At 58.3% G+C, this 23,917-nt stretch overlaps 1 protein-coding gene across 8 annotated transcripts in view; it reads left to right on the forward strand.

Moving 5' to 3' along the window:
• Positions 1–1,555: 1,555 nt before the first annotated feature.
• Positions 1,556–23,917, forward strand: part of CROCC (ciliary rootlet coiled-coil, rootletin) — a 49,669-nt gene continuing 27,307 nt past the window's right edge. Inside the window, exons 1-14 of one of the 8 annotated variants that reach the window (XM_043908926.1) lie at positions 1,556–1,655; positions 8,875–9,016; positions 9,637–9,785; positions 14,277–14,462; positions 14,548–14,631; positions 14,704–14,765; positions 14,842–15,007; positions 15,633–15,739; positions 18,660–18,884; positions 19,566–19,662; positions 20,323–20,406; positions 20,813–21,046; positions 21,864–22,063; positions 23,405–23,587. In XM_043908926.1, coding sequence (XP_043764861.1) covers positions 9,651–9,785; positions 14,277–14,462; positions 14,548–14,631; positions 14,704–14,765; positions 14,842–15,007; positions 15,633–15,739; positions 18,660–18,884; positions 19,566–19,662; positions 20,323–20,406; positions 20,813–21,046; positions 21,864–22,063; positions 23,405–23,587 — 1,763 coding nt within the window. In that variant the 5' untranslated portion in view covers positions 1,556–1,655; positions 8,875–9,016; positions 9,637–9,650. Of the gene's footprint in view, positions 1,656–6,076; positions 8,363–8,874; positions 9,017–9,636; positions 9,786–14,276; positions 14,463–14,547; positions 14,632–14,703; positions 14,766–14,841; positions 15,008–15,632; positions 15,740–18,659; positions 18,885–19,565; positions 19,663–20,322; positions 20,407–20,812; positions 21,047–21,863; positions 22,064–23,404; positions 23,588–23,917 lie in introns of those variants that run through there. The other 7 variants (XM_043908929.1, XM_043908923.1, XM_043908922.1 and 4 more) reach the window with 7 other exon arrangements.

Genomic DNA, 23,917 nt, shown 5'->3' on the forward strand with positions numbered 1-23,917 from the left:
CACAGGGAAACTGCCCTTCTCCAAACCTCACACCCCTCCTCATCCCAGACCCTAGGGATTGACCCAAATCTTGGACCACAGCTCTCAGGCCTGGCCCAGGTCGCAGCCTTGCTTGCATCATCCCCAGGTATCAGAGCCCGAAGGACACATTGGCAGCCCCTAGTAGTTTCTCAGGTGTAAAACCCAGGCTTTGACGAAGATAAAACTACCATTTAGTGAGCTTCCCAGGTAGCAAAGTGGTAAAGAATCCACCTGCCGAGCAGGAGATGTGGGTTTGATCCCTGGGTCAGGAAAATCCCCTAGAGGAGGAAATGGCTACCCACTCCAGTGTTCTTGCTTGGGAAATCCCATGGACAGAGGAGCCTGATGGGCTACAGGCCATAGGGTCACAAAGAGGTGGACACAACTGAGCACCACCACCATCCATCCCCTCCTACCGGTGGGGAAACAGAACCATCAGCTGTAGGCCTGCTGCTTTTCTTTGTGGGAATTTACTTTTTTCCAAATGTAAAATCACAAAATTAAACATGCTTTTTCAGATAAAACATTCCTTCCTCTACCCTAGAGATTCAGACCTACCTGCCTCCCCCTTTTGAAATGGATCCAGTGCCTTCAAGAATGCAGGGAAGTTGAGGCCCACTGAGAGGATGGACATGTAACCTACTGTTAGAAAAGACAGGATGCATCGCTGTTTAGTTTCAAACCTGCTTTCCTCTATGGTCTCATCTCCATTCCATGTGGAGAAGGCACCCAAGCTTCTCAGACTGAAGGGGCAGTACGTGGGTTTCTGCCATTTTACCCACGAACAAGCTGAGGCCAGAGTGCCTCATCCGCGACTGCAGGACAGTCAGGAAAACAAACATTCTCCCCACAGGTCAAGTAACTGATGACTCCCAATGCTACTGTGGGCTGCGTAGCAGGGCTGGCACAGCCTCAGCCTGGTTGGGTGATGGGTCGGGGCCAGACTTTAGGAGTTTAAGGCCTCGAAGGCAGGGCCAGGGGGCACAAGGGCTTCCCAGGTGGCACAGAGGAAAAGAATCCTCTTGCCAATGCAGGAGACGGGAGTTCAATCCCAGGGTCGGGAAGATCCCTTGGACAAGGGCATGGCAACTCACTCCTGCATTCTTACCTGGAGAATCCCAAGGACTGAGGAGCCTGGTGGGCTACAGTCATGGGGTCACAAACGGTCAGACACGACTTAGTGACCAAACAGAAGGGGACACAAAACCCCAGACTGCCACTGGGTCTCGTTTCCAAGTCGACTGTACCACCTTGCAGCTTCCAGGCCCTGAGCTTAGTCCAGGCTTAGTCTTCAATTTCCCGTTTTGGCATAAGGAGCTAATAATCCCTGTTTGGGGATTATTACTGTCCGGAGCAGTAAACGCAACCCTGTGGGAAAAGCCCTCCGTCCAGTGTGGCTCCCGGATCAGAGCCCGCCTTACGCTCCCTGCGACCAGCCCCGCCCCGGGCCCAGGGCGCGCCCCCGACGCGGCACGACGCGAGGACGCGGGCAGGTTGGGCGCCGGCCCCTCTCGACCCCGCCTCTGGCCCCGCCCTCCGACCCGCCATTGCCCCGCCCACCTCTGGTCCCGCCTTGACCCCGCCCCCCGGCGCGGCTCGCTCGGTCGGCGCGGCAGCGGCGTTGGCGCGCGAAGGTAGGAAGCCGGCGGCGCGCGCTGCCGTGGGCCAGGGGCTCGGGCGCGCGCGGCGGGCGGCGGCCGCGGGTGGGGCGGGTCGCGGGCGCGCGCGGAGGCGGGGAGGCGGGCTCGCGCGGAGGCGGGCCGGAGCCGCGGTCCGGGGGCCTAGGGGCCTCAGGGCGGGTGCCGCCCCTCGCGCTGCCCGGCCCGCCGCTGGCGGAGAGCGCCCATGGCCTCTGCGGACGTCCTGCCCGCCGTCCGTCTCCAAACCCCGCCCTATCCCCGCGGCCTAGGATGGGCGGGAGGAGGCGGGGGCTCGCCTGGGCCTCCAGACGGACGCCTCTCCGTCGGGGCGTCGCCTCGCGCGCGGTTGGGCAGGCCTTTCCCAACTCGGCCACCAGCAGGCATCCCTTTTTGCGCTTCCGGTGGGCCAGGCGCCGGCCCTGCCCCCCATGCTTGGATTTTGTTTCAGTGCAGCCTGCGAAGTGGCAAGAAGCCCCCTTTTGCCCGTGAGGAGACTGAGGCCCAGCGCGGTCCACTGAGTTCCCCAAGATGGCAAACCCTGTAGGGATTTGGGCCCACCTGGGGCCTCTCACCGTGGGGCCCGAGACCCCCATCTCTGGGGTTGCCCTTGTGAGCGGGCTCCCTTGTGATTTTTATGCAAATACGAGAGTGCAGCACTCTGAGCCAGTGTCTGCCTCCTTGGGGGCCAGTCTCCCCAGCTCCCTCTGGGACCTCCACTTATCCAGGGGATTGGCAGACAGTTGGAGGGAAGCGACAGTAGGGTACCATCTGTTCTCATCTGAGATTTCCTGTTTTCCTTAGCTAAGCTCACAGCAGGTGTTTACCAACCAAATCCTGTGGCCCTATCAGAGCGGAGGCTAAGGCCAGGGCAGGCTCCTCAGGAAAGACCTCAGGAGTCAGAAACCTTGGATCTTGGAGGTTTCTTTGACTCCTCACTGTCTTTCTCTCAAGCCCTGGGTCAGCCCTTGGGGACTAGGTACCCCTCCCACCCGGGACTCCGCTGTGGGGGACTTGGCCGGGTTTTTAACTTGGGGCTCCTGAGATGTAGCCAGTGTTGGATATGTGTTTCCTGGGTCCTTGTGGGATCCTCTGTGGAGAATACACAGGCCAAGACTTGCCCTATGTGACCCCCAACAAACCCAGGGAAATTTTCTTTTCCTTTCAATTTTTTTCTTTTTCATTTAGTTTCCTATATTACTACTTGTCTCCTAGCATTCCTTCACTCACTCAACAAGTGTTTATGGTGTTTGGGGCCTTAAGCTCTGCAGAGACAGCGGTAAGCAAGGCCGACTTGGTTCCTGCCCTTGGAGCAGAATGACAAGCATACTATAGGAAAAAAACAAAAAAGCAGTGAACCGCTACTGGCAGGAACTGCTATGGCTGGAAGATCAGGGTTCACACTCTCATAGCGTGACATTTTTGGCCGAGGTCTGGTTGAGAAGCAGGAGTCGGCCCTGAAAGGAAAGGGGAAGAGCATTCCAAGCAGAGAAGGTGACAGGTGCAAAGGTCCTGAGGTGCAGCGTGCTTGGTGTGTTTGGGAATCAGGAAGGCCAGCAAGGCTGGAGAGGAGTGCCCTGGGGGAGAGGAGAGATGAGGTGGAGAGGTGGACCAGGGCTGGATCGAGCGGGCCTTGTGGGCGTTGTAGGACTTTGAATTTTATTCTGAGCGTGATAGCTGGAGTGGGGGTTGAACAGAAGAGGGATGTGTGAGAACAGACTGGGGTGGGGGACGAGAGGAAGTAGGGACACCCATGAGGAGCCATCTCAGCAGGCTGGGCAAGAGGTGGCAGTGGCTTATATAACACACATCAGAAACCTCGGGTGGTGACTGGCAGGCAGTAAGGACTACATAGTGGTAGCCATCGTGTGATTGTTTAAAACTGGAACTAGGCACACGTGGGTCTCAGCTGTGGCTTCAGCTCTTCATGGCTGGATGTGGTGTTGCTCAGTCGCTCAGTCGTGTCCCACCCTTTGCAACCCCAGGGACTATAGCACGCCAGGGCCCCCTGTGCCTCACTGTCTCCTGGAGTTTGCTCAAGCTCATGTCCATTGAATTGGTGATGCCATCCAGCCATCTCATCCTCTGTCACCTTCTTCTCCTTCTGACCTCAGTCTTTCCCAGCATCAGGGTCTTTTTCCAATGAGTTGGCTGTTCTCATCAGGTGGCCAAAGTATTGGAGCTTCAGCTTCAGCATTAGTCCTTCCAATGAATATTCAGGGTTGATTTCCTTTAGGATGGACTGGTTTGATCTCCTTGCTGTCCAAGGGACTCTGGAGAGTCTTCTCCAACACCACAGTTCAAAAGCATCAATTTTTCGGTGCTCAGCTTTCTTTATGGTTCAACTCTCACATCTGTGCATGACTGCTGGAAAGACCTGACTAGACTGACCTTTGTCGGCAAAGTGATGTCTCTGCTTCTTAATATGCTGTCTAGGTTGGTCATAACTTTCCTTCCGAGAAGCAGTTGTCTTCTTACTTCATGGCTGCAGTCACCATCTGCAGTGATTTTAGAGCCAAGAAGAGGAAATCTGTCACTGCTTTCACCTTTTCCTCTTTATTTGCCATGAAGTGATGGGATCGGATGACATGATCTTAGTTTTTTTAATATTGAGTTTTAAGCCAGCTTTTTCACTCTCCTCTTTCACCCTCATCTAGAGGCTCTTTAGTTCCTCTTCGCTTGCTGCTATTAGAGTGGTATCATCTGCATATCTGAGGTTGTTGATATTTGTCAACAATCTTGATTCCAGCTTATAACTCATCCATAACTGGATGACTAAGCAAATAATTTTTGGGGCGGAGAGGAAAGGAAAGATTTATTACTTGCAACAAGTAAGGAGAACACATGGGATTGTTCCTAAAATAGTGTTTCTGAGCAAATCATTTAACTCCACCCAGGCTGATTGTAATCTGTAAAGTGGGTGGAACAGTAGTAGCATCCTGGGGCTGTCAGGAAGGTTTAACAGATAAGGTACAGGTGCAAAATTTTGGCACAGGGTCTGGCTCATGGTAGGTTCAGTATTTTTATTATAATTTCTAGCCAGCAACTGGTGAATAAAGGGATAATGGGTAAGAGCAGCTGGTACATTTGAGATACATGAGTAGCCTTTGAGGGACTTTTTGGCTAGTGCCTGCAGCTGGACCTGGCAAACGGCAGCTTTGCAGGGTGGGCAGAGGGCTAAGCAAGAGTGGGGAGGGAATGAGTGCAAAGGGTGTCTTCTCTGTATTTATTCACCCAAAATGGCTGAGGGCCTACAGTGCGCCTGGCAGGGTTCTAGACTGGGTCCTGGGAGGAGCTGGTGATGCTAGTGATGACAGCACCAGCAGCCAGCACGAAGGACTTCCGTGACCTTCCGGTGGTTGGGACTCTGCACTTCCACTGCAGGGGGCAGGCATTCCATCCCTGGTGGGTGAACTAAGATCCCTCATGCTGGCAACCACAAAACAAACAAACAGTATTCACTAGGTAACAGTGGGGCGTCATTTAGGTAATTCTGGCTGATGTGATGGGCTTCCCTTGTGGCTCAGCTAGTAGAGAATCCGCCTACAATGCAGGAGACCCCGGTTTGATTCCTGGGTCGGGAAGATCCCGTGGAGAAGGGATAGGCTACCCACTCCAGTATTCCTGGCTTCCCTGCTGGCTCAGACAGTAAAGAATCCACCTGCAACGTGAGAAACCCTGGTTCGATCCCTGGGTTGCGAAGAAACCCCTGGCGGAGGGCATGGCAACCCGCTCCAGTGTTCTTGCCTAGAAAATCCCTTGGACAAAGGAGCCTGGCGGGCTACAGTCCATGGGGTCGCCTAGTCGGACATGACTGAGTGACTAAGCACAGCACAGCTGATGTGATAGTGAAATCCAGAAATCTCGGTGGCTTAGCACAACAGAAGTTTATTTCTCATTCATGAGAAGTCCTGTTAAGTGGCATTCTATATGGTGACCCACAGACCCAGACCCCTTCCAGCTTGTGGCTCTAGCATTCTCTAGGAACCCAGCGTTATTTCCTTCTAGCTGGGGGACAAGGAAGGAGAGAAGTCCTCGTGGGAGGTTTTTATGGGCCAGGTCTGAAGTGGCACACTTTAGTTCTGTCTTAATTCTGCTGTTGTTATTCAGTTGCTCAGTTGTGTCCGACTCTTTGTGACCCCATGGGCTGCAGCACGCCAGGCTTCCCTGTCCTTCACTATCTCCCGGAGCTTAAACTCATGTCCATCGAATCGGTGATGCCATCCGAGCATCTCATCCTCTGTCGTCCCCTTCTCCTCCTGCCTTCAATCATTCCCAACATCAGAGTCTTTTCTAATGAGTTGGCTCTTCGCATCAGGTGGCCAAAGTATTGGAGCTTCAGCTTCAGCATCAGTCCTTCCAATAAATATTCAGGGTTGATTTCCTTTAGGATTGCCTGGTTTGATCTTGCAGTCCAAGGGACTCTCAAGAGTCTTCTCCAACACCACAGTTCTAAAGCATCAATAATTCTGCTAGTGAGAACTAGATTACATGGCAAGGGAGTCTGGGAAATAACTTCTAGCCATTTCCCATAGAAGAACTGGAAATGTTTTTTGGTGAACACATAGCAGTTCCTGTCACACCATGTCCCGGTACACAGCTAAGCATGGATCATCTTATTTAAACCTCATGGTAAAAGCAGGCACTGTTATTGTCCCATTTTACAGATGAAGAAACTTGAGGCTCAGAGAGGCAAAGTCATTGGCCCAGGCTGATGGGGAGGCACAGCCAAATCCTGGCAGTTAGATGCTAAAGCCATAATACCCAGAGCCTTCTGGATAATTGTTGTTTGAGAACTGGATGGACGCTCCGAACATTAGAAAGTGCACATACACACAGGGTTTAGATATGGTTTCTTGGGCTCTGATAGAACCCAGAAGGACTGACGGGGAGAACTCTGTGGGCAGGGCCAACGGTTCTGGCATCTGACTCCCTTCCCCCATCCCCTAGGGCCCTGGCTGGGGAATGATTTAGTTCAGCTCACCAAGCGCGTCTGGGCCCCCTCTCTGCCCATCTGGGCAAGCAGGGCTGCAGAGCTTGGCCGCAGAGCTTGTGGCCCCTCTCTGCTCTGGCTGTGGGTGTGCAGCCTGTAGGGGGAGTTCCTGAAGGCTGTGTCTGGAGGTGGAAAGATGGAGCCCCAGGTTTTTGTGGTGAGAGCTCCCTGCCTCTGAGTCTAGTTTTGCCTGAATCTGGCCTTGGTTGTCATGGCAACATCGAGGCACTTATTTTTTTGGCCCTGTGTGGCGGTTCCTGGTTTTCCATTCCTGATTTTCTATTTCCAGAGCAGATTCCCTAGTTGGGGGCAAGGGTTTCAGGCTCAGTTACACGGCACCTGCTGCATTCCTGGGTCTGACCTAGACAAGGTTGGTAGAGCCTTGGAGTGCAAATGCCCCTGCCTTGCCCTCAGGCCCTCTGGGAGGCTGCCTGGCTTAAGTGGAGAGTTTAGGGCTGCTTCCCCTTCCCTGCAGCGCGGCAGTTTGGATTAGGTGAGAGCCCCCAGCTCTCTGCGCCTGCTTTTCTCATCAGGAAATGGGTTGAGGTGAGAATTCAAAGTGACCGCGCGAATGTGACACAGCGTTAGGGTAGAGAGCACCCAGAGGCCAGGGGTCAAGAGGCAGCAGGAGCCCAGACGGGCGATGCCAGCGACGGCGGGAACAGCAGCCGCCTTGCGGTGGCTGCCCGTGACGTGCCAGCCGTGGTCAGACCCTTACGCAGTGCAACCCATTTAATGCTCGCTGTGACTCTGGTCGGTGCCGTCAGTTTCGCGAGAGAACTGAGCCTCGGTAACTCGTTGGTCACACGGCCGACAAGGGGCAGAGCGGGACTCCTCTGTGGCCCTGATTCCGGAGCTGAGCCTACCCGCTGCACCGCACAGCCTCCTTGCCCCAGGGGAGGAGCAATGGGAGGCTGGGGGTGGAGCTCGGAGCCCCAGGGCCCGGGTACAGCGACCCTACGGGTCGGATTTTCAGATGAAGGAAACCAGTAATGGCTCACACGTTCACTCTAAGCCCGGCGCTCAGTCACACGCCCTTTGCCGCCAGACGACGCCCCGAGACGGGTGCCAGTGTTTGCACCTCGTGCGGGAAGACTGAGGCTCAGAGAGGCAGAGCCGCTTCCCCTGGGAGGGAGGGGTGGCGGGAGTTGGGGAAGGGGGATTCGGTTCCGTGCCTGCGCTGGGCAGTTCCGCAGCCCGCTCCTGATGTGAGAAGTCGTCGGAGCGCCTTGTAAACACATTTTCAGCAAAGCGTGTGACCCCTTTTCTGGGTCAGTAAAGATGATCTCGAAGACTGGCCTTTCCCGCCGCCTGGATGTGTGTGTGGACCCAGCAGCTGGAGAGGGTGTGCATGCGTGTGTATTGGGGAGGGTCTTCTCCGCCACGCCCTCCCCCTCCCCACCCTTCCCTCCGTTTCCCACTCCTTCCTCCCCTTCTCCTCCACCTCCTCCCCTTGCCACTTCACCCCTTCTCCGTCCTCCTCCAACAGGCTCCCCTCCCCCACCCTCCTTTCCCCTCCCCGGCCCCGCCCACCCCGTGATCACGTGGGGCCCGCCGGATTTAAGCCTAATCTGCCCGACGCTCCGCCGGCGGTCTGGCTGTGGGGGAGTCTGGGTTGGTCTCTGGGACCCTAGCAGAGGCCTGGAGAGGGTGCCCAGGGCCGCCCCCCATGAGCTTGGGGCTGGAGCAGTCGTTGGAGGTGGTTATCCAGGTGGGTCCGGGGCTGTGCCCCGTGCAGGACAGGGGCGCGGAGCCTCGCCGGAGAGGGTGAAGGGCGGCGCGTCTCGGGGTGCCGGCGTGGGTACGCCGGGGGGCCCCCGCTTGCAGCTCTCGCCCAGGGTGGGGGCGGAGGGGTTCTGGGGTTCAGTTCCGGGCCTCTGTCCAGGGCCCCTCGAGTGAAGGGGAGTCCCCATTTCCAGGTTTTAGGGTTGGGGTGATCCCTGCTAGCACTGTGGGGTCCTCACCCCTCTCGGGCGGGAGCCCCCAGCACCCCGCCTGCCCGAGGCGGGGTCTGTGAGGGGCCCCCGGGGGCCTCCTTCCCAGGGCAGGGCGCGCAGCGTGTCCTCCCGTTGGGCTTCGTGCCAGTCTGACGCCCAAGCTTCCTTCCAGGTGGGGGTGTCCTGAGCGCCTCCTAGGCACCCATGTCTCGGGTGGAAGCACTTTGTTTCTTTGCCACCCACACCAGGGAGCCCCGGGTATCAGACCCTCCCGCTTTCCCCGCAGACTCTGGAGAGGAGCCTCCTGGGGTCGGGCCTAGAGGCGGGCCTGAACGGGAGGGGCCCGGCCCAGGACTCGCGGCCCGCCGGCCTGCCTGCCCGCATCAGGGAGATCGTCACCCGCAGCCTCTCCCAGGCTGAGAGCGCAGGTACCGCTCCCTGCCCCGGCCCGCCCCAGACACTCCTGCGTCCCCGGTTTCCCACGTCCTCTCCACAGTCGTGACAGCTGTAAGGACTGCAGCTTCCCTTCTTGAATCCTCACTGTGAGGCAGGCACAGACCCCAGATGGAGGGTCCCATTTTACAGATGAGAAAATGGAGGCTTGGAGGTGGCATTTGCCTAGACTTGTCTCCATGTGCTGCTGTGAGAAGGCGGGGCTGAGCATCCCCTCCTTGCTTGCAGGCAGCCTGCTGCGAAGACTTAAACCGCAAACACCACGTTCTCTCCCAGGGAAGGGGTGAGCTGGGTGAATCCAAGACAACAGGGAGAAGGCAGCTCAGCTTAGCTCAGGGCTCTGTAGATGGCCTGGGTTGGCAGTGCCCGTTCTCCACCTGGGCAGGAATGCTCATGGGCCCCCATGCCCCTGGAGGGCGGCCCCCACAACCTCCTGTGTGCTTTGAGAGTCTGGGAAAGGCCCCCCTCAGCTGCAGCTCCCCTCGGGGACCCCATCTGTCTTCCTGCCTCCAGGGATGGGTGGGGCACCTGTTGGGGGAGGCGGTCCCTCTGGACACAGGTGGAGGCCAGTCGTGTGCCCGCTGTCCTTCTGCAGGCCCAGCCCCCGAGATGGCCTCCATGCTGTCACTGCAGGAGGAGAACCAGCTGCTGCAGCAGGAGCTGTCCCGTGTGGAGGACCTGCTGGCCCAGAGCCGGGCCGAGCGCGACGAGCTGGCCATCAAGTACAGCGCGGTCAGCGAGAGGGTGGGTGCTGCGGGGCTCGGGGCTCCGGATGGGGAAGGTGGGCCCTGGAGCCAGGCGGCCTGTGTTCAAGTTGCAACTCGGCCCCCTCGAGTGGCCTTGAACATGTCCCTCCACTCTGCACGCCTGCTGCCCGCAGTGGGGACAGTGACGACATGGAGCTGCGAGGAATGGATGGGACGAGGGGATGAAGCTCCAGGAGCCTGGGTGTTTCATCCCCAGCTGTCCCTGGCATGCTTGGGGGTGGGGGAGGCGGAGAACAGGACCCTCGAGAGTCCCCCACCGCTCCTTGAATCTCTGGGCATCGCCCTGTGCCCCCATGTACCTGGGCCTTGGGGTCCACCCAGCAGGCTGGGGTGGGCACAGACCTGCCCTGCTCTCCCAGATGAGGCCCCGCCAAGGAAGGAAGGGGTAGCCGGGCCTGCGTCCAAGTCCAGACAGGGTTTGTGTCCGGGGGCCTGTGCCGTGGGGCCGGGGCAGGAGGTCGGTGTGCTGGGCGCAGGTTGTTCTTAGTGCGTTGTCTCCTTTAGGCCGCCAGGCTCGGGGCAGGCGACCCTGGGGCATTGATGGTGGCTGCAGGTTGGTGAGAGAGCTGCATGAGGGAGGGAGCGTGTGTGCCCGCGGGAGGGGGTGTGTGGGTGGTAATGCAATAACACATAATAGTATCTGTTAGTGTTTGAGGCCCCGCTGTGTGCCAAGAGTGTGCTGGGAGGTTTACATTTAAGATACCAAGGTTGGGACCGTTAAGATGCTCACGTAACAGAGGCGCTCCCCGAGGCTCAGACTCACACAGCCCAGGGCTCTGCACTGTGGCTCTGTTTCCTGGGGATGGGAAGAGGCAACTGGGCTGGGAGTTCCAGGGGGCAGCTGGTCCTGGGAAAATGGGAAGGACCTCAGACGTGACCCCCTGTTACTGCAAGCGGAAGGCTGAAGCCTGCAGATTGAAGCTGGCCCAGGGTCCCCTGAGCAGGACTGGCAGAGCCAGGGTTGCCCAGGACTCACTGAGCTGGGCCTGTCTACACGAGGGCTTGTAACCCTGCGGAGGGAGGAGGGAGCTGTGTCTCCCTGTGGGTGTGGGCTGTGCCCGTGTCCTGGCATCCGCCCGCCGGGATAAGACTTGTTGGGACTTGCAGAGAAGCAGGGCAGGGGGGCCTGCAGTGGCCCCTGGTGCTGGGCACAGGGCGGGGCTCGTTTTCCCAGAGTTTGCAGGGGGTGTGGGGGGCAGGCTGGACTAGTGCACATTGTTGGTGGCGGCCGAGCCAGCCCCTCCCCATTGAGGCCAGTCATCTTGGGGCTCTTGGCACAGTGTCGGGCCGGGTGGGGGGGTGCTGCCTCTTAAATGCCAGCTTCTAACCGACAGTGAGGCTAGCACAGCCCCCCCACCCCAGCTGGGAGGGGAAGGGAAGAAGAGGTGGAGGGGGCCGCTCCCTTTCCTGGGAGGACGCAGCTGGGGGGCTGCGTTAGTCTAGAAAGCTCCCGCCTGTGGCTGGGATAGCGTGCGGAGGGAGCCTAGCATGAGACTGTCCCCTGTCTGCGATGGTGTGCATGGGCCCCACCTGGTTAGATGAGGATGACTTTGAGGCCTGTCCTGGGGGTGGGTCCCCAAGGAACATCAGAGCCTAGAGATCACCTCATCAGAGGTGGGGAGACAGGCCCAGGGAGGGCATTGCGGGGCCAAGGCCGCTGGTAGAGCTGGGCTGAGCTGCTGGTCTGGGCGCCGTGGCCCTGGGGCATCCTCCCTCTCTGCGCACATGGCCTGGTTTGAGGTTGTTTGGACCCCTTTAGCCCCACAGCACCTCAAGGAGGGGTGGAGCTGAGGTCGTGGTCTGTATCCTGCAGCTGCGTGTGGGGAGGCTGAGGCGGTGACCCCTCAGGTCCCTGTGAGGCCCCCACTCTCCCGTCCCTGAGGAGCAGGTGTCGGGCCAGCCCTGCTAGCGCAGTGTCCATGGTAACCTGGACCCGGTGAACGGAGCAGCAAGCAGTGGGGCGGGGGTTGCTAGGGGAGACAGTAAACTTCTTTCATCCTTGGCTTGGGAGCAGCCTCCTTCCATTTTGACTTATGAGTGAAATTGAAAGGCTGTTTTGTGAGGGGCAGAGTCTGTGGAAAGGGGTGGGGTGTGCCCGGAGGGGCAGGGGTCTGGCTGTGAGCCCTGGGAAGCAGCGGAGCACCGGCAGTGGCAGGACCCCTCTAGACCAGAGAGACGGACAGTGCCTGGTTCGCACAGCTGTGCGAGGCACACGCCGAGGCCACGACAGGCCCTTTCTACACGCACGTGGTGCAAGTTGCTTCAGTCGTGTCTGACGCTTGCCGACCCCGTGGACCGCAGGCCACCAGGCTCCTCTGTCCATGGAGTCTCCAGGCAAGAATACTGGAGGGGTTACCCTGCCCTCCTCCAGGGGATCTTTCCAACCCAGGGGTCGAACCCAGGTCTCTTACATCTCCTGTACTGATAGGTGGGTTCTTTACCACTAGTGCCGTCTGGGAAGCCCTTCTATATACACACACCAACACAACCCACCAAGAGGATACACTCGGATCCACAGAAGCTGCACCAGACACCACACCATCCCACCGCACGCACAGCCACACACCGTGGCGTATCTGGTGTGCCCACACTGCAGACAGCCCAACACTGGCTGGTCATCTACAGCCAGACACAGGTGTGCACAGAGGCACGCAGACCCACCCTCGTACGACTGTGCACACAGGCGTACAAGTGCATGGACACACGGGCACACGCGCAGATGCACCCATCTACTTCACCACAGTGTGCGCCTTGGACCATAGGCGCCAGCTCCCCCAGCTCCCCATGAAGGCCCAGCCACAGACACACAGGGTCACACATGGAGACAAACGACAAAACACCCCACCCACGTCCAGGACGCACCTGCACTGGTGCTCGACGCACACAGCATCTCGGTGCCGCGGCCAGCACGCAGGCGCTCTGCCCTTCACCTGACTTGGGTGGGCTCCACGCAGATGCTGGCCACAGGCTTGCTGCCCACCCTCCAGGCAGAGAGAGACCCCCTGCATATCGCCTGCTCCCGCACCCTCAGACCGAGTTCCCCCAAATGAGCTGCAGCTGCCACGCGGCCTCCATGGGCACAGTCGCCCTGTCCCAGCACTGTCCCCCGGGTGGGGGTAGAGACGAGGTTGTTCTCAGCTTGGTGGCTCTCTGAGCCTCTCCTGGCGCGCTGCTTAACTCCAGCCTGGAGGGCCGGCTTGGCCTGGGCCCCTGGTCCACGTGGGTGACGGTCATCGTCCTTGCGGTGGGCTTCCCCAGGACCGGACATGGGTGGGCGTGTGAACGGATGCCCCGTCCCGCCTCTCGCAGGCTCTGGGCTCGGCCCTGCACTGTCGGTCCACTCTGGGCACCATCCTCCTCTGAGCCCTGCTGTCCTCGGCTGCCTCCTCCCTCCTCCTCTCTAGGACGGATGGAGGAGGCTGGGGGCCCCCTGGGACCAGCAGGTGCCTGGAGGAGTGAGAGGGTTTGGGCTAGTGGAGTCGGTCAGAGCCGGCAGGCGTCCTGCTGCTGACCCCAGGGTCGGGTGATGAAGGGGCTGCAGGCTGCCTGGGCGTGGGGAACAGGGTGGAGTGGGGTTCCCCCCAGTGAGGGGGAGCGGGGAGCTTGGGGCCAGGCTGGGCATGGGGGATGGGGTGGAGTGGAGGTCCCCCCAGTGAGGGGGAGTGGGGAGCCAGGGGCCAGGCTGTGCTGGGAGCCCGTTCATAAGCCACGCCGTGTGTCAGAACAGTTGTGCTCGCCTCTTAGAAACCTGAGCACTGTGTGTGTGGGGAGTGGGAGCCGGGTGAGTCCGTCTGTGTCAGCCTGGGGGTGTTTGAGACGACCTGTGTGTGTTGTATGTGCGCATGTCTCTGAGCTCGCATATGTGTATGTGTATTGATGCCTCTGAATGTATTCACGTGTGCTCATGCTGTTCATTTGTTAGCATGCTATTCTAAGATAGCATGTTCACCATTTTAAGATACAGTGGGGAACAAAATCGAGGTTTCCTGAGGGTTCGGGTGGGGAGACAGGGGTGTGGATCTACTAGCTACCCACGCAGGGCGCTGGGTGACTTGGAGCGTGCCCAGGGCCTTTAAGGTTTGCCCCAGGGGCGTCTTTGTGCTTTGCGTGCACACGTGTGTGGGCCCACCTGCATGTGTCCCTGCACACCCAGTCTGTGCACACCCACTCTGTGCACACCCAGTCCCTGCACACCCAGTCCCTGCACACCCAGTCCCTGCACACCCAGTCCGTGCACACCCAGTCCCTGCACACCCAGTCCGTGCACACCCAGTCCGTGCACACCCTATCTGTGTGTCTGTGCTTTGCCTCGTCTGTGTTTATGCTTGGCCACGCACACTGCGTCCTGGGCTTGCCACCTGGGCCTGCAAGGCATTGTGGGTCGGGGTCCTGCCTGGCGCCCCCTACAGAGGCCTGAGGCTGCCTTCCGGGGAGGCACAGGACTCTCACCAGGGGCCCTTCCCTGCAGCTGGAGCAGGCTGTGCGGCGGGAGTCTGGGGAGCCAGAAGCCCAGGAGCCCAGGGGGCTGGCCCTGCAGAGTGTGGAGCTGCGGCGGCAGCTGCAGGAGGAGCAGGCCTCCTACCGGCGCAAGCTGCAGGCCTATCAGGAGGGCCAGCAGCGGCAGGCACAGCTGGTGCAGCGGCTGCAGGCCAAGGTTGGGCCACCGCCCTGCTCCCTGCACCCTTCTTCCCCCCCCACCCCCAACCCCCGCAGCTAACCCACTCTCCGGCCACCCCCAGATTCTCCAGTGCAAGAAGAAGACCTCAGAGACAGAGCAGCAGCTGCTGGAGAGATGCGCGGAGCTGGAGCAGCTACGGCTGCGGGTGGGCACCGGGGGGGCAGGGCTGGCCCTTCCTGCCCTGCCCAGCCTGATGCCCCTGCTTCCCCACCCCCAGGACGCAGGGCACAGCCAGGACCTGGAGAGCGCCCTCGTCCGCCTGGAGGAGGAGCAACAGAGGTGGGCCCGCGGGGGGCGCACGGGGGCCAGCCGCCTTCTGCTCAGGCACCCACCGGCTCTCCTCTGCCCCGCCCAGGAGCGCCAGCCTGGCCCAGGTGAATGCGCTGCTCCGGGAGCAGCTGGACCAGGCGAGCTCGGCCAACCAGGCCCTGCGGGAAGATATCCGCAAGGTGACCAGCGACTGGGCACGCGGCCGGCAGGAGCTGGAGCAGCGGGAGGCTGCCTGGAGGCGTGAGGGCGAGGTGGGCAAGGGGGCCACGGGGCCCGGGGGTCTGGCCTGACCCCAGGAAACGGCCTCGCTGGTCTGGCAGGGGAGGGGCCTCGAGCCAGCTGAGCCCTTTGATTCTCCAGCAAGAACACCCACGTGGGTCGTCATGCCCCCTTCTCCAGGGCATCTTCCCGAGCCAAGGATGGGACCCCGGTCTCCTGCACTGCAGGCAGATTCTTTACGATCTGAGCCACCAGGGAAGCCCCATTAGGGAGAAAAATGGTTGTCATAACAATAGCCTTGATTAACGCATACTATGTGAGAGGCCGGCATCTTCTCTGATCCTCTTAATAACACACATGGATGGTGCTTCCGTCCTCCTAAAGAGAGGTTGAGCTGCTGCCCGGTCATGCGGCAGGCAGCTGGGATGCAGACCGAGGTCTCCGGCATCTTCTGCCCTTTCCCGTGGAGGCTTTGACACCCGGCTCCCTGGGCCAGGGGGAGGCATGGGTGGTGAGCGAGGCAGCTCCGACCCAGCCTTGCGTGTGAGCTGGCGTTGGTCACGGCACGCTCACCCCCAGGGCGGCCCTCGGGATGCTGGGCATGGGTGGGACGCGGGTCGGCCGCTCCGGCCCTCACTTCACTCTTCCGTCCCCCAGTCTTTCAACGCCTACTTCAGCCATGAGCACAGCCGCCTGCTCCTCGTCTGGAGGCAGGTCGTGGGGGCCCGCCGGCTGGTCAGCGAGGTGAAGACGGCCACGGAGAGGTGAGGCTGGCGGCGGAGGGGGCGCTGGCGGAGGCGAGGCCGCAGCGGGAACAGCCCTGCTTTTGATCACTCCGCCCAGCTGGGCTTCGGTCCTACCTGACCCGCCTGCTGTGTGCCTGCCCTGCGGAGAGGCAGAGGCACCTGGTGATAATTAACTCTTACCAGATCAGGGCAGTCATTTCGTATTTGCTTAATGTGTTTACTAAACTGACTGACTGTGACTAAATAGTCATATCTTACTAAACTAAAAACTTGCTTTTTAGTAAATTATTTTTTTTAGTAGTTCTAATAATTTTTAGTAAAAAACTAATTTTTTTTTGGTTTAGTAAACATATTTTACTAAACTAAAAACTATTTTAGTGTTTAATTTACCGTTTCCTAGTTACTACTAGTACCCTGGAGGAGGCCATGGCAGTCCACTCCAGTATTCTTGCCTGGAGAATCCCCAAGGACAGAGGAGCCTGGCAGGCTGCAGTCCGTGGTGTCATAAGAGTCGGACCCGATGGAGCGACTAAGCACAGCACAGTCATTACTAGTAACTAGTAAACATTTACTAGATATTTGCTTCTAGCTAGGCTCCTTGTGCCTTTTATTTCATTTCATATCCCCAGTGTTCCTGTGAGGTAGGAACTGTAATAGTCCTCACTTGTCAGGGGAGGACATTGAGGCTCAGAGAGTTAGAGTGACTGTTCACAGATCACAGAGCCGTAGGAAAGAGGCTGGTCAGGGTTTATCAGCCTGTTTTTAGTCCACTAGACTATTCAGTGTCCACTGCCGAGGACCTTGCAACCTTCAGGGAATTCCCTGGCAGTCCAGTGGTTAGGACTCTGTGTTTTCACTGCTGAGGGTCCAGGTTCAATCTCTGGTCAGGGAACTAAGATCCCGCAAGCTGTGTGCAGCCAGAAAATTGAAAAATAAAAACAACGGACCTTGCAGTCTCTAGATTGAGGAAGTGAGTGGTCAGTGACATGAAAGTGGAACAGAAAGGATGTCCCAGATGCTCAGAAGGATAGAAGGGATTGTGAAAGTAAAAGTTGCTCAGTTGTGTCTGACTCTTTGTCACTCCATGGACTGTGTAGTCCACGGAATTCCCCAGGCCAGAATACTGGAGTGGGAAGCCTTTCCCTTCTCCAGGGGATCTTCCCAACCCAGGGATTGAACCTAGGTCTCCCGCATTGCAGGTGGATTCTTTACCAGCTGAGCCACCAGGGAAGCCCAAGAATACTGGAGTGGGCAGCCTATCGCTTCTCCAGGAGGTCTTCATGACCCCAGGAATCGAACCGGGGTTTCCTGCACTGCAGGCGGATTCTTTACCAACTGAGCTATGAGGGAAGCCCCCAAGGGAAGGGGTTGGGAGGCCGGAAAAATGCTTCATAGGGAAGATGGAATTTGCACTGACCCCAAAGGATAGGTAGAGTTTTAACTAGCAGAGCTAAGGACCCTCCAGGGAGAGGGAACAGCAGGAGCAAAGGCTTGGAGGTGGGAGAAAGTGGCAGACAGTGGAGCTGAAGCAGAAGGCAAGTGAGTGGGAGGTCAGGTTGGAAAAGAGCCTCACAGGTCCCTTCTGCCCCCGCCCACATCCACCACACACAGCTTGTAGCATCTTAGTTCCTCAACCAGGGATCAAACCTGTGCCCCCTGCACTGGAAGCGTGGAGTCCTAAGAACTGGACCACCGGGGAAGTCCCTTCCTACTTGCTCTTTAAGCAGGTGAGGCTGTGGGGAGAGCCCAGAGGCAGGCAGACCAGTCTGTCTCCTTTTGTGCCTTAAGCATTTGTTTAAGTAATGACCTTTCGGTGAGATATCTCATATTCGCTCAGTATCCAGATTTCCAATTGATTCATCAGTATCACAGATGGTTTTACTTTGGTTTCTGCCTTTAAAATTGTTTGAATTGGGATCCACAGATGTTCACAAAGTGTGATTTGTTGATTTGTCTTTTAAGTCGAATATTTTATTTGTTACAGAAACTGGGACAGTTGTCCTCAGAGATTTCCACAGTCTGGATTCTGTGGTGTCCTTTAACACCTTTGTCCCCTGTATTTCTTGTAAATTGGATGTTGGATTTAAGGCTTCATCAGATTCAGGTTCGGGTTGTTGTGTTTTGACACAACTTTTTCACAATGCTGTGTACCCTGCCATCAGGAGCCTCTCTTTTTGTGTGTTGGCAGCCCTTGACACTTGCCAAGGTCCAGACATTCTTCAGAGATTGCAGAATCGTGATGGTCTCATTCTGTCACTGTGTCATGTATTAGCTGGAATTCTTCTATAATAAGGCACTTCCTCTTCTTACCATTTGATACCCAGTGGTACAGTTCATTCAGGAAAGGGAAGAATTTAACCTATTTGATATATTTTAAGTATGTATTATTTTAAATTAGCATTTAACATTTTAGCACCTTGCTTTTGAAGAATTCATATAAGCCCAAGGTTCAAATTTCAAAAGGTGTACTGCAACAAGCCCCTCCCACCTTTGACCCAGACACTGAGGCACATTTGATAAAAGCAAATACAGCAGACTGTACATGTCTCCCTCTCCCCTGGCTTCCTCCACTGCTTTTTTGAAAAACAATATTTATTTATTTATTTTTGGCTGTGCTGGGTCGTAGTTGCCATGAGGGCTTTTCTCTGCAGCAGGTGGGGGCCACTCCCTCATTTTGGCGCGTGGGCTTCTCATGCGGTGGCTTTTCTGGTTGCAGAGCACGGGCTCTTGGGCGCTTGGGCTTCAGTGGTTGCAGCTCCTGGGCTTAGTTTTTCCACGGCACATGGGATCTTCCCAGATCAGGGATCGAACCCATGTCTCCTGCATTGGCAGGATTCTTTACCACTGAGCCACCAGGGAAGCCCCCGTTGTCATTATAATTTACACTTGGAAGTCCACCCCCCCTCATCCGACCCCCGTTCTGTGTCCTCTCCACCAGGGACCTGCTGCAGCTGGGAGGGGAGCTGGCCCGCACCTCACGAGCCATCCAGGAGGCGGGCCTGGGGCTGAGCGCGGGGCTGCGGCTGGCCGAGAGCCAGGCTGAGGCGGCCCTGGAGAAGCAGGCCCTGCTGGAGGAGCAGCTGCGGAGCAAGCAGCTGCAGGAGCAGGAGCTGGCCCGGCAGCAGCTGCAGAGCAACCTCGACAAGGCCAGCCTCAGTGCCAGGTGGGTTCCCGGAGGCACCGCTTGAGGCAGGCCTCACTGGAGCGGACGGCCGGGGGTCTGGGGCGGAGGGGTGTCTGTTCACCAGTGATGGGCCCTTCCCCTGTGTGCGCTTGGCCAGTCTCCCCAGGCCCTCCGTTTGGCAGAGGGGAAGACGGAGGTTCAGAGGGCTCTTGCCCCAGGTTGAATTTCATGTTTGCAGTTCAGCCTCTGCTCCCAGTGGTAAAGAACCCATCTGCCAGTGCAGGAGATGTAAGAGAGGCGGGTTCGATCACTGGGTCAGGGAGATGCCCTGACCAGGAAGATCCCTCCTCCTCCTGGAGGAGGGCATGGGACCCACTCCAGTCTTCTTGCTTGGAGAATCCCATGGACAGAGGAGCCTGGTGGACTACAGTCCACAGGATCGCAAACAGTCAGACATGATGAGTGGCTTGGCGCCCAGCAGCACTCTACTCCTGAGATCTAGGCAGGTCCCAGAGTGCTTCGCCGTGAGATAAAGTGCCTGGCACCTCATTCTCATTCCGAGATGAGAAGTCTGCAGCCCAGAGAGGAGACACACTTGCTCCAGGTCACACAGCAAGGGAGGCAAACCCTAGTGTCCCTGCCTCAGGTTTGGGGGAGCTGGGGGTTTGAGGAGAAGCTGGGTGGGTCTCCCGTTCACCTGTGTGGCTCCCCCACCTCCAGAGTGACTGAGTTGGCTCTCACAGTAGAGCGCCTTCAGGACCAGAATCTGGAGAAGGACCAGCTCAACAAAGCCCTCAGTGAGAAGCTTGAGGCCCTGGTGAGACGCGGGGTGGGACGGGAGGGACTGGACACAGGCTGAGGGCTGGGTTGCTTGGGCATCCCACTCAGAATCAGCGTCTCCCCTCATTAACTGAGCACCTAGTGTGTGCCAGCTCTAATGTGAGCACCTAGTATGTGCCAGCCGTAGTGGTTAGCACATTCACTTCCTTTATCCCATTTCATCCTCTCAGCTGTTCTGTAGCATGATCCCCATTATACAGAAGAGGAAGCTGAGGCCCAAGAGAAAATACTTGTTCAGAGTCTCAGAGCCATGATGCTGGCGAGTCAGGACTGGAACTCATGCCTGTGCCCTGCTAGCCCAGGGCTCTTTCTGTTGGAACTCAGCTGCCTCCCCACCAGAGGGACACCCCTCATGGGTACTGCCTGGGTTGGTCATCCTGTGTGAGGTCTAGCCTGGATTCCATGTCCAGCTCTCTTCCAATAGGCTGTGTGGTCTGGGGCAGACACTGTACCTGTCGGGGCCTGGTCAGTTCAGTGAGGGCGCTGGTGCCGCTGTGGGGTCTCCCAAGCCGTTGGCCTCTGGGCATGGCCTTCGAGGCGCCCTGATAGGCAGTGGTCCGGGTAGGGAGACCGTGGAGTTTCTGACTAGGGCAGAGACCCTGACCACTCTTTCTTTGTCTCCCCAACACCACTCCAGGAATCCCTGCGGCTCCAGGAGCAGGCAGCCCTGGAGACAGAGGAAGGAGAGGGGCTGCAGCAGACCCTGAGGGACATGGCACAGGTTGGAGCCAGGCCAGCACTGGTGGGGGCCTGGGCAGGGCCAGGGCAGGTGGTCCTGGACCACCTCATCCCTTGGTGGCCTTGAGCTGAACTGCAAGCTGTTGAGGGTGCTGGAGCCCTCCCTGCTGTTTAACACCCCTTCTATTAATAAATAGCTCAGCTAAAACTCTGCCCAGGAGAGGAGGCACTGCCTGTTCCCTGCCCATCTGAGAAAGGCTCTGTGGTGTCTTCCCAGTAAATGGAAGGCGTCCCGGTGGGCTGAGGGCTGTGATCAGGAAGCCATTTGGGGAGGGGGCCTAGGGTGTGCTGCGGAGTCTGGGGTGAAGCTGGATGCCAGGACTCCAGTGGCCACGCTGCGCCCCACTAACCGCGCAGCTCCCCTCTCCCACTCTCTGACCCGCCCCCAGGCCGTCCTGTCGGACACGGACAGCGGCGTCCAGTTAAGTGGCTCTGAGCGCACAGCGGATGCCTCGGACGGCAGCCTGAGGGGGCTCTCGGGGGCCCGGACTCCGTCCCCGCCGAGGCGGCCCTCGCCTGGTCGCGGCCGCTCCCCGCGCCGAGGCCCGTCCCCCGCCTGCTCGGACTCCTCCACGCTGGCCCTCATCCACTCGGCCCTGCACAAGCGCCAGCTGCAGGTCCAGGTGGGACGGGGCTTGAGCGTCCTCCGCTGGGGCTCCAGCCCGGGGGCGGGCCTGGGGCCTCCGTGGGTTGAGCCTGAGCACCCTAGGGAACCCTAGGGAGAGCCAGAGCCTGGGGAGAGGGCAGACAGCCAGGACTCCGAGGTGGCCGAGCTCTCTGCGTCTGGAGTGGGAGGGGCTTGAGCTGCTGGGGGCAGAGCCTGGGGGGGAGCTAGAGTCCCAGTATGGGAGGGGCTTGAGCCGCTGGGAGAGGAGCCTGGGGGGAGCTAGAGTCCTGGTGTGGGAGGGGCTTGAGCTGCTGGGGGCGGAGCCTGGGGAAGCTAGAGTCCTGGTGTGGGAGGGGCTTGAGCCGCTGGGGGCGGAGCCTGGGGGGGCTAGAGTCCTGGTGTGGGAGGGACTTGAGCCGCTGGGGGCGGAGCCTGGGGGGAGCTAGAGTCCTGGTATGGGAGGGGCTTGAGCTGCTGGGGGTGGAGCCTGGGGTGGAGCTAGAGTCCTGGTGTAGAGGGGAAGACGAGTGCCCACATAGACCAAGCCAGAGAGCCTTGGGTGAGGGCGTCAGACGCGGGGTGGGGAAAGAAGTGTGCTTGGTGTTTGGCAGACTTGGGTAGGAGTTGCCTGGGGCCCCAGGAGGTGGAGGTTCAGAGACCTGGCAGAGGTGTCAGAAGGGTGGGAGGGCCCCGTGGAGGGGAGTGGAAACTGAGTCTATGGGCTTCGCTCCACTTTGCCGCCCAGGGATGGACACAGGTCTGGGTCCCAGCACAGGCTGGTGTACATCCTGCCGAGAGCAAGGGCTTCCCTGGACTCAGTGATTCTGCCGCAGGACATGCGGGGGCGCTATGAGGCCAGCCAGGACTTGCTGGGCACCCTGCGGAAGCAGCTTAGTGACAGTGAGGGTGAGCGCCGTGCCCTGGAGGAGCAGCTGCAGCGTCTGCGGGAGGAGACCGACGGGGCCGCCCGGGCCCGGGAGGACGCGCAGCGGGAAGCCCAGCGCCTGCGCAGCGCTGTCGACCTCCTGAACAGGTGCCGGGGGCCAGAGGTGGGGCGCCCAGCCCTGGGGATGAGTTAGCCTGTGTGTGCTGGATTTGCATTAATATGGTCGTAACTGGCCATGTGTGTCTGTTCAAATACTCAACATTTACAAAAGTAAACATTCAGCCCCGCAGTTGGATTAGCCTCGTTTCAAGTGCGCCTGTGACTATGAAACATTTCCATCAGCCCCGAGAGCCGTATTGGCAGTGTCATTCTAGACTCTGTTTCTTGGGGATTTCAGAGACAAGAAATTATCCATTCTTGGTTGCCTGTTCTTTTTGATTTTTTGTTCTTGGTTGTTTTTTTTTTCTTTTTAAATGTAACTTCATAATAAAAAGGTTGAAAATGGAGGAAAATAAAAAGGGGAAACCTCTTCACAGCCCTCCCCCCCACCCATCTTGACCCTGTTAATGTCTTGGCTATGCTTTCTGTTGTGTTTCCTGACAGTTTGCAAACGTCCCCTGTACACCTGTGTGCCAGGCTCATTGCAAGTCCTTCATGTGTATAGTCTCAGTCTTCCTGTCAAACCCATGCAGTTCACCATTACTGTCTTGAGGTTGAGAGACTTGCCCAAGGTCACACAGCAGTGTCGCTGGGGTAGGAGATGGGATCCTGGTCCATCTGATAGCAAAACCAGTGCTTCCCATGCCTTCGGTGCTTTTATGTAGTTGTATTCTTAGGAAGTGCTTCATTTTGCATTCTGTTTTTCTTAATTTCACATTGTTATGTTTTCATCTGCCTACTATGAGCCTTCGTACCTAGTGTATTTACAGGTTGCCATTTTGAGCAAAGGGGAGTTGACACTGGAGGATATGACAGCCATCAGCTCTAAACCAGAAACTCCAGTCTTGGAAGGAGGCTCTTCCCTCCCTTGCCCTGGCTACCACGTGCTGCTGGCCTGGGCAGCAGACCCTGTGGGATCTGGACACACCCAGCTCTGTTGGGCCTCCCAGAATTAAAGGGCATGGGTGCTGTAAGGGGGCCTTTCCTGGCTAGGTGGACTAGCAGAGCTGGTGGCAACAGTGTCCACATGTCTCAGGAGCCTGGCCTGGCCTTTTCACCCAATGGCAAGGCTTCCACCCATTCCTCTGGGCCTCCAAGTGGGCTGGATGGGGGAGAAGGACGTCTGGATTCTCTTTACTGGAAAGAGTCAGCTCCAGGGAGACATGGATGAGATGAGTGGGCCACGTGCAGGGGCAGGAGCGCTTCCTGGAGGCATGGACCTCTGAAGGCAGCAGTCTGTGGCTCCTGGCTAGGACAGTAGCGTGGCCATCCTCCCCGGTGGAAGGGGCCCTGGCAACCCCTCCAGCTCCCCTTCCTTTCATCCTGCAGGGAGAAGGACAGCCTGGCCCACAGCCTGCAGGCGGCCAAGCAGCAGGCCGAGGAGCTACGGCAGGAGTGGGAGAAGCTGCAGGCGGCCCAGGAGGAGCTGCGGCGCCAGCGGGACCAGCTGGAGGAAGAGCGGGAGGACACAGTGCAGGACCACACGAGGACACGCCGGGAGCTCGCGCGCAGGCGAGTCGCTTCTGGCTCTCTGCCAGGGCCGCTCGGCTGGGCCCCGGGGCCCTGGCTGTCCCTGGGGGCTCGGGAGCATTGACTGTGTGCTGGATCTCCTCCCTGCACCCCTCTGCTGTAGGGTCTTCTAGCCAGACCCTACAGGAAGCGGGGGCTCGGGCAGGTAGAGTCGTCTCCCAGAGATCAGAGAGCTGGTAGGAGGTAGAGTGTGGATGATGATAATAACTAATAAAACAGGAGTTACTTTGTTGTTCGGTCAGCCAAGTGTCTGACTCTTTGCAACCCCATGGACTGCAGCATGCCAGGCTTCCTTGTAGTTATATTAACTAT

The sequence above is a fragment of the Cervus elaphus genome, chromosome 8 (genome assembly GCF_910594005.1).
Source record: "Cervus elaphus chromosome 8, mCerEla1.1, whole genome shotgun sequence".
NCBI classification, from domain to species: Eukaryota; Metazoa; Chordata; class Mammalia; order Artiodactyla; family Cervidae; genus Cervus; species Cervus elaphus.